The following is a 10,256-nucleotide window of genomic DNA, read 5'->3' as shown; positions in this document are numbered from 1 at the left end:
TAAAAGAGGCGGAATCTCAAAAAAAAATGTTTCCGAGTTGTCTCAAAAAATATTGCATTAATAAAATTTCATTTCATATTGTTATAATGATTTATTAATATTTTAATAAGTTTCAGCCAATAGGCGCTTATATATACAACGTCTTCAAGTAAATTTAAAATAAGTAATATTTCCGAGAGATAGGACCTGCAAGTCACTGTTTATCTAGGAGCAACAAACATAAGGAGAACTCAGCTAGCTTTTAAAAACGCTAACGCAGTGTTGTGTACAAATTTAATTGGACGAACTTTTACGTTTTAGACCATTTCCGAATTTTCCCCTTCCGACGGCCGCAGCCGGCGCTAAAGCGTCTAACCAATGAAAATTGTACACCAGAAAATGCGCGACTTTTGACGGGTTGCGTTCTCCTTGTGTGGGGTGCTGTGTTAGTTGCTCCTAACTGTTTATATTGCTTGTTAAAATAATTGAAAATTTTCAGCCTTACGGCAGCAACAAGCATTCCCCATGGCGTTCCCGTTTAACCAGGTAGCTTTTTCGACATATTAAGGCTCGGCAAAAACACGACGTTCTGTTTACAGGTGAAAAATTTCCATTATTTCCACAAGCACTATATAAACAATACCTTGCGGGGCCTGGCTCTCGGAAATATTAATTCTTGGCGATTTCCTAGGAGGATGATTCAAACGTCAATTGAAATTCTCGATATTTTCAGTCTACGTGACGTAGATCTAGTTTTACGTTTTGATTCGCTAGTGTTTCGTCCAATGGGTTTATTAGTCTATACAGAACCAAGAATGTATTGAAGTTACTAAGAATATTGGACTACAGGATTCTGATTCCCATCCTCGCAGCCTTTGTAGCTTAAATTCGTCTGCTTTCCCATTCAAGTTTGCTATATGGTATGACCTTGAATGCACCTTAAATTCAGACGAACTTTCTCCACAAAAGCTGAGAGGATGGTACCAGGGGTTAATTCTATGCTGAAATATTCTTAGTAACTTCAATACATTCTTGACAGAACACAGCTGCACTGCTGCAGACAGCCTCTTCGAATCTTCGACGTTTAATCTCATTAAAATGTCTTCCTGTATTATTGAAAATTGCCGTAATAATATCTCAAACATAAAAATACAGTTCTTGAAGATGTTTCAAGCGAAGAAGAAGATAACCGCGCGTTCGATATAAAATTTTACTGCCATCTACATTAGTTTCTAGAAGTGGAAAAAATAAAGCTATAGATGGCAGCAGGGAGTCGGAAGAAAATTACCAATATTTTTCTTTTCCTCATAATGAAGTCATCATGTTCCGAGAAGCAAAGGGCAAACTGAGCGATCTACTTGCTAAGCCTAGCGCCTGATGAATTTGTCTTTAATCAGTTCGCCTATAATAAAGAAATGACAGGTGATAAAAAATAAGGAACTATTTGGTAAATTTTCCCATTTTCAGATTATTATCAGGGAATTAATCGAAAAAGAAAGTCGTAAATTCCACTTTAGTTGTATTACGCTATTTGTAAATAACGTAATAGGAGCGCGGTTGAAATTTCCAAAGAGGAACTAAAATGACAGAAATGATATCTCCTCCTTGGTTCGCAAGACCCCGACCAAATGGTAAGAACGTTTCGGAGTGTGAAGACACGCATATTTAGCGCTACGTACTATATTTAATATTTCAATTATGCGAATTGCAGGAGTTGCCGAGCGAGATTGTCAAAGGGTACGTGAAATGGACAGAGACGAACTACTAAGTTTCTTTGAAAACGCGAACCAACAGCTCGCGAATATACGAATTAGCGTTAGTTTTACCTACGATTTAGCAAATGCGTTGACAAAAACTTTGATGGAATCATTGTTTCACGAGAGTGAATGGCGAGAATTGGCATCAGCTATGGGCTTCAAAGACTTGAACGTGAGGGTCCTGGATGCAAACAAATAATTAATCATAATTCCTAAATTATCCTTTACTTTGGTAGGAAATATCTTATTACGCTGAACTCAACAAGGCACATCCATTCAATCATTTTCTGACCAAGAAGCTTCGCCACTCTGACTTGACCTGGGATTATCTGGTTCGGGTACTGATTGACGAAGAGCGATTCGATCTTTTGGAAAAATTACAACCTTTCATTTCCGGTAAATTTTAGATTTTTATAAATTACCATAGGTTGTTAAAAAAAACTTTGGAAGGGGAGTAATTAACAGCTTGTTTTCCTCATAACATCGATAAATTAACTTGCAGGTTAATTCTAACTTACCCATAATGCAAAAGCGTTTGCAATTGGCGCTCTAGCGGTGCGAAAATGCAAAATTATATCTGCGCAAGCGCGAAATACTAATTTCCTAGCCCGTTTCACGCACATGCGCAGACGTAGTAGTTACACCTATATTTCCCCATTTATAATCGTTTTTGTGCCAGCCAGGGAAAATCTAAGGGACTGGAATTAATATCGGTCGCTGTTCGGGAATAACTCCATATTTTTACGAGCTACCAGTCGCTAATGTACACATTGAACAGACAAAAAAGTTAAAAAAAAATAGAGCTGCCAGTCGCTTAGGTGCACATTGAACAGACAAAAAATTCCAAAAAATAGTGCGTCGGTTAATGACCAATTTCCATTTCCCAGATTGTGCGCGATAAACAAATTGAAAGATAGTATAAACGCAAACGTTTTCATGGTTAACCAATGAAATCAGGAAATTATATGTGTACAATTGGAATATCCAAAGTACCATTGGTAATCGGCTGCGAACGCGTCTGTAGAAATGGGCGGGGCTTAGACCACGTCGAATGTGAAACGTTGCGCGTACTTTCAAAATGATTCGCTGGCTGCTGTCGGGGAGATAATCTTGGCTATAAACCACGCCCGTTTCTATGAAAATCATTAGAGCCACCGTAGTTTTCCTTAGACATTCTAAGTTTATACATATTAGTTTCTTGATCAAACCGATCTCGTTAAAGGGGAACGGCCAAGCTGTTCCAAATATCGCCTTATTTGCATATCAAAAGATCAACAAGACGTTCAATATACTTACACGTACCTTATTTTGTCTTGAAAAAAGAGTTTGAAAAAAGTTGAAATGCAAAATAACGCCAAGTATTTGGGTTTGAATTTTCGCCGCCATCTTAAGGTGTATCGCCAGCGCCAGCAGCACCTTAGGGACAGTGGCGTAGCTGATGGTCCGCAGGGCCCGCGGTGTGTGGGGGGTTTCGAGCTTCGGGGGGGGGGGGCGCTAACCATAAAAAATTTAAAAGGTTGGCCTCATAGAGATTTTTGCTGGGGGGGGGGGGTCTCTGAGTGGTCAGCTACGCCACTGCTTAGGGAGCGATTTGCGAACTATCCTAACTTTTAAAATCGCGAAATTTAGGCTTAAGTCTCCTATAACTGGAACGCAAATTCGCGTCTTCAGCAGCGCGCGCTTTTATGTTGTTTTTCTGTATCACCGATATCTCACCAGGTGTCGCAGCGGACGAGCGCTTTTAAATTTCCCGCAATTTCTTTATTTTATTAAAAATTACCACTTAATATTTTTTATGCGGTTTTCGCCATCTGGTTAAAGCTTGACCGTTTACCTTTAATCATCGTCTTGAAAAGGATTGTACACATTTTTAACATGGCTTGTCTTTCGTCCTTAACTACTGGATACATTTTCTAAGTTTAACTTCTTTCTTATAGGTATACTCGTGAACACTTCCGAAGAAAACCAATACGGGTACAACAATCTCGGGAGCCAAAGCGTCCTTTCCATGTCGGACGTATCCACCGTCTTCGAGAGCCAATCAAGTTCGATCGAGGACAACACCCAAGTGTCCATGGACGAATTATCTCTCATCAGTCGAGAAGCGAGTTCTCGTCTCGACAACGTGAGCGAATCTTCGTACCCAGTTGAAAGGGCGCAAACAGCAAACGGAATGGACCTTGGTAGTCCAAGAACTCAGTGCTTAGCCGATTACTTCAAAAGCGGCAAGGCCAACAACGAAATCAGCGTTTTCATCAGCCATACGGATGAAGACTACGAACTGGCCGCGGAAGTCGCTGACAAATTGCGTCAAAACGGTTTCGTGGTTTTCGTACAAGGCGACCAAGATGGCGCCTTTGCGTTGGACGAATGTTTAATTGTTAAAAAAATTGTTAAACACGTAAGTATGAGCCGTCATTTTGGTCCAACACCGTTGACACATAAGGCAAGTTAAAGGGCCACTGAATCGTTTGAATTTTGAGGATGATGCTAAATATCACGTGTTGTGGGAATCGAGAGAAATGTCTGACTCACGTGAAGGAAGGGGAGAAGCTATCTGAAATTTCGCTCGTCTTTTTCAAACGATTCCGTGGCCCTTTTAAGTCCGCGTTAGGAAGACAATGCAGGAGAGGGGAAGGCGATTCTTCGAGATACTTTTATTTCTTAAACTATATTTCCAAATAACACGACAAACTACAATGCAAAGGACTTAACATCGTTTGATCTATTTTAGGTTCTCGAACGAACCTAGCGTTAGTTGACGCGTCTAGAAAATTCGTTACCATCAGCAGAGCTAAAGTACTAAAACAGGGTTCGTATGGAACCTGGATAAGTCAGGGATTTCCAATTTGGTGAAAAAAGTCAGGGATTTAAATAATATTAAATTTTCTTATTCAACAAACTTTGCATCGCAGAGAAAATGAAGTGTCTTCTCTTGCGCGCTCATGCCTGGCACCTAGGAGCAACAAACAGCACCCCACTCAAGGAGAACGCAATCCGTCAAAAGTCGTGCATTTTCTTGTGTACAGTTTTTATTGTTTAGACGCTTTAGCACTTGTTGTAGTTGGAAGGGGAAAATTCGGAAATTGTCTTCCCCCTTTCCGTAAAACGTTTAGCGTAAAGGTTCGTCCAATGAAATTTGTACACTGCGATAGCGTGTTTAAAGGCTAGCTGCGTTCTCCTTGTGTTTGTTGCTCCTATGTGGCACCTTTTCCCGATAGAGGAGAGAGACGCTCTCGGTATGCTCTAATTAAATATAATTCCGTTTGTGATTTTTAAAAAATATGGTTTAACTTTGTCCTTTTACCTATGAAAACATGAAATGATGAAAATTAGCAGGAATATTACCAAAAAGGTCAGAGATATTGCCAAAAATTAATCAGGGATAACCTGGATAAGTTTTTGAAATCCGAAAATTTCGTACGAACCCTTCAAAATGGCCGCCTTTTAAATTGTAAAGTTGGGCACACCTGACATGCAGACGCGCGCGATCACAATATTTAAAGTCCAATTATAGTCACAGATATTAAAGATGGTTTCACACTCGACGGAATATTAGCAGCGTAAAGTTGAACGTTAGCGGTATATCGAATGGGAATCAATTTTCAGCTCGGCGTTTATTATCGTCTTTCCGGCATATTTTCCGTCGAGTGTGAAACCAGCTTTAAAGTCAAGCGTACATATTTTGTATTAGTAGAGGTACAGTCGCAGACAAAAGTTTCTGGACACTTTGTTTTTCAAATATTTTTAAGACTGCTTATAGTAGAAAGTCGAATGATACCTTTTTGGAAAGGTTAAAGAACGGAGAATAATTGGGCTATTTTCGTTTTTTAAAATGTGGAGAAATTTTTCCAAGGCTTAAAAAACTAAAACATCGCCTTTTCAACCAATAGAAATTCGAGCAATTCGTGCACGTGGCAACCACCATTCGACGCGCGGATTTTTCCCCTTCCATAACTGGTTTCGGTTTCAAAATCGAACAAGTGGTTCCGGAAATATTGAAGAAAAACCAAAACCAAAAATTAAGTTTTTTAAGCCTAATCGAAATTAATTTCAAATTAAAGTCAGTTTTAGTTGGCAGCGAGGAATCGCATGACGCAACGGTTATACGATTTTTTTGAGTTTTTGACGGTGTTTTACGATATTTCTTCGTAGTTTTTTCGGAATTTTAGGATATTGAAATCATATTTTATAGATTTTTCAATATCCTAAATTTCTATTGGTTGAAAAGGTGATTTTTTAGTTTTTTAAGCCTTGGTCAAATATTTCTTCACATTTTAAAAAACGAAAATAGCGAAATTATTCCCCGTTTTTTAACCTTTCCAAAAAGGTATCATTCGACTTTCTACTATAAGCAGTCTTAAAAATATTTGAAAAACAAAGTGTCCATGAAAAAAAAAAACAATTATCCTTTACAGATGGACTTCTTCGTGCCATTGGTGACGAAGACTTATTTGCGTCAAATTGACATCTCGTCCGACTTCGAAGACAGCAGACTCTTAGTGCGCTATTTGTTTTACAACTTCCAAAGCCAATTCGTCGAGCATCAGTGCGTTAATAGGTACATTAAACCGTTGGTGGTTCAAGACGTGGACAAACGAAAAGTGAAAAAACACGTGGAACTAAGGTGCGGCATGATTCTGTGGAAACAATTCGACAGATTTTGTAATTTGCTCGTTGAAACCAAAAGAATTAATCAAATGTTAAATAGTAATAGTTAATAAAGTTATCTCTCGCTGGTTTTACGTACGTAAAATAAACAAATTCATTCATAGTAAAAAGTAAAAACCCACAAGGAATCAGTTACAAAAAGAACAGTCTTAAGGGGGAAGAATACAATAAAAGCCTCTTTTTCGTTCAAGCTGAACGTTTCTGTTTTAACAATTTCATCATTGAATTATATTTTTATTATTAAACTGAACCTTCCTCTAGTGCTTAAAATAATTTTGATAATTCTAATATTAATAGTTTACGAACTATAAGGTCGTAACTAAAGTGTAGTTTGGGCGCTTGCCCAACTTGTTTAGCTCCGGGGGTCCGAATTAAAACGTAATAACTTAATTACTTTTAAATTTAAAATTTTCAAAATTATTTTAAGCACTAAACAAGAGGCTGTTCTACACTTAAATAATAATTTTATAAGTTAAAATACAAAATTAAAAGAGTTCAGCTTGAAATAGCGCGAAAGTAGACAATGACCACTGTAGTCTTCCCCCTTAAACAAACTAAAGAGCTATTCACCATAGTATTTATTTACTGGACAATGGACATAGAGTAGTATCGCTCTGTAGCTTTGGGCTATAGCCGCTTTTTTGAGGGCAGTTTTTTTATCTATATAGAAAAAACATGTGTGACGTTGACATACGTCACGCCGATATTACTCTAGTTGTCAAGTAATTAGTGACCCTTTTGTAATGACATTTCTAGGGCATTTTTTCTTTTGCACCTTATGGGATATGATACCTAATTTTTAAATTTGTAAAAAAATTAATTTTAAAGCGTCCATGTGTTTCCTCCGTTAAAATTGTAATTGCTATTTTATCATGGATGATATTAAGAATTTTTACGTTCATGATACAGGGTATCGGATTACGATTAAGCATGGACACTGTATCTCTAACCGGGCGGGAAAAGCAGCCTAAAGGCTAGTTCCCACTTGGCGAATTTTCGAGACGAATAAAATTTTCGCGCAACGAAAAAAGACGCGTTTTTTCGGTCGCTGGGGAAGCGGCTCTCACTTTTGCGCGAAAATTTAAAAACGCTGAAATCAACTCGTGCGGGTTTTTAGTAATGTAATAATAATAATAATCAGCTAGGCTAATACCCAAGGCACCACCTTAGGCCTAAGTCATCATGCGACTTTTGAGCCCTTAATTCAGTTGACCGGGTTACAATGCGTAGGAGGGTGGTGGAAAGCCCTGCATGCCACGAGATCGAGCCAACAGCCCCCTACACTAACTATTACCGTTAACCTAGACAAGTTTTTATGGAAGGGGAAACCGAAGAACTCGGGGGAAAACCCCTTAAACCAGTGGGGAGAAAACTTGCAAACTCAACGCAGAAGGAGTTGGTCCGAGTTTTCACCCAGTGTCACAAGCTGGGATCGAACCCGGCTCCTCTTGCTGCGAGGCGAAGTGCTAACCACTCCGCCACCCCACTATGTTTTAGGCCTAACATAAAACATCCGTTCAAAATGAGCCAAATGGATGTTCCTGTTGATAATTTCAATAAATAAACGATTCTATTCGTGAGATAATTACCTTTACTTCAGTATCTTGGTCAAGTTGGCTGAGCCGCTTTTCTAAAGACGGACGGGAGCGGAATAGATCGAGGGAACGCGTTTTCTGATTGGCTGAAGCTTTTTATCGCCAAGTTGTGGACGTCAAAAAATAGAACATTCGCTAGATACCGCGGAGACGCGACTTTAGCGGCGAATTTGAAAAAAATCGCAAATTTTATTCGCGAGCGTCAATTTTCAGCGCGAAAATTGTTTTTTTCGCTAAGTGGGAACTAGGCTTTAACCGACAATTTGAAAATGTTTAAAAATATTAAAGACGCGAGGCGCGAGACGTTAACACGCGACAACAAAAGGAGAATACAAACACGCGACAAAAAAAAGGGGGGGGGGGACTACATAAGCTAAAAAGGACTGTCATAAAAGGGGAATGTTCGCAATACGTTTGATGAAAAATTAAAGGGGAAAAACGAGAGGCGAGGGAACCAAACATCAAATGCTGGCGAACAAACCCCTACCCGACAACCAAAAAACCGTCCTCGTTCGAAAAAGACGACAACCGAGCAATGTCGAACGTGGGCGGGAAAAACACGAAGTCAGGATGACTAATTGATAACCTGTATGTAAAGGACGGGGAGTAAGACAGTCTCAGATAATCTGTACACCGAGTTCGTGCATTTAGCACTGTTAAAGGTACATATTTTCAAGAGTTCGCGAGTTCCATTTAGCACTGTCAAAGGTACGGCAGTGTACACCGAGTTCGCAGAGTGTCTTACCCCTCGGTAAAGGATACCAATCCAAGATCGAAGTTGCAAATCGCGCTGGTATCAAACAAAGCAACAAACACAAGGAGAACGCAGCTAGCCTTTAAACACGCTAACGCAGTGTTGTGAACAAATTTCATTGGACGAACCTTTACGCTGCACATTTTACGGAAAGGGGAAGACAATTTCCGAATTTTTCCCTTCCGATGGCAGCAGGCGCTAAAGCGTCAAACCAATGAAAAATGTACAGAAGAGAACGAGATAAAAACATTTCCCCCCCTCAGGTCTTCTTCACTGACGTCGTCAAATTCCAAGCAATTAAACGTGTTTGTTGTGTGTGTAACACCGTGTGTTGTAGCTTCTCACTGACACCGACGCCAACAGACTGGCGTCAGGTGCACTTTGCTGCCTAACATGGCATATTTCCCCTCCCGGCGCGGTGTCACCGTCTCTTATCCGTCGATTCAAAAAATCACGTTTTTTCCACGGAAAAATCTGGAATCACCGTCCGTGTTTCTTCTACCGCTCTTGAAATTGTACAGGAGAAGAAAGCTGCTTTCAAAATAAGCATTTTTAGAATGCCCAAATGTTAAATTTTACGAACTGAAAGTTGATTTCGATTTTGGAGGCCCAATCATAGGAAACTTTTTCAAAATTTGGAGGCCCCCAAAGTGGGCCTACATTTTTTAAACGTAGGCACGTGCCTACTTGTGCCTATTGGTGGCGAGGAGCCTGCGACAGGGGCAGGGGAGGCAATGCCCCTCCCTAGAATTTTGCTGGGAGGGGCAACTAATGTTATTGCCCCCTCCAACATTTTGGTCAGTTGAAATTTTCGAAAGGCTCAAATTATCATTTTAAAAGCATATACAGTTTATAGAACCTCAACTGCGTTTAAATTTCAGTCTTTCCCCGCCAATTTACATACAGTAAACAGTACACATGCATTCGGAGAAGCTACACTCCATTAAAAATTAAAAACTATTCTCCAGACCCCTTTTCGTTTCTCTTTGCCCCTTCCAACTTTTAGAACGTTCTTACGCCCCTGGCCTGCGACGATCCTGAAAAATAATATCGTGACCGCCATGGGCGTCTTAGAATGTCATGGCCGACCTAGACGCGTTACCGTGTGCAACGAATCCAAGCCACACCCACGAGCAAGCTACGAATATCCATCCTCCAGGTATGACTATATTATTAATCCAAGGTAGAAGTCGCTACAAGCACGTGTGAAAAGGCAACGAAGCTCTAAAACCAGGCAAATGCGATTAACACGCCTTAACAGGACGAAGTCGCTCGAGTAGAACTAAATACACAGAAACGTGGTAGAAATAACCGTTATTTTAATGAGAGAAAACCGCGGTACTTCGGCAATATATGCCTTCGAGGCGGGTACAAGATTTAACACTAATATTTGAAAGAAATTATAAATAAATAAAAGCACGCGCCAGAAAACGCGCCGGAAGGAACGCGCAAAAAAATGAGAGAATCCGCTAAAATTAAATTTACAAGTGGAGAGGAATA

At 39.8% G+C, this 10,256-nt stretch overlaps 1 protein-coding gene across 1 annotated transcript; it reads left to right on the top strand.

The window, feature by feature from the left end:
• Positions 1–1,294: 1,294 nt before the first annotated feature.
• Positions 1,295–6,477, top strand: LOC149953701 (uncharacterized). Its single transcript, XM_090168907.1, has 5 exons — positions 1,295–1,610; positions 1,691–1,908; positions 1,973–2,132; positions 3,674–4,137; positions 6,155–6,477. Exons 1-5 carry the CDS (start codon positions 1,562–1,564, stop codon positions 6,455–6,457), a joined length of 1,194 nt encoding a protein of 397 aa, XP_090025033.1. The 5' UTR covers positions 1,295–1,561; the 3' UTR covers positions 6,458–6,477.
• The last annotated feature ends 3,779 nt before the right edge of the window (positions 6,478–10,256 follow it).

Source organism: Leiobunum rupestre, chromosome 3 (assembly GCF_980474605.1).
Source record: "Leiobunum rupestre chromosome 3, qqLeiRupe1.1.hap1, whole genome shotgun sequence".
Taxonomy (NCBI): Eukaryota; Metazoa; Arthropoda; class Arachnida; order Opiliones; family Sclerosomatidae; genus Leiobunum; species Leiobunum rupestre.
This window is presented reverse-complemented; position numbering and strand designations above follow the sequence as displayed.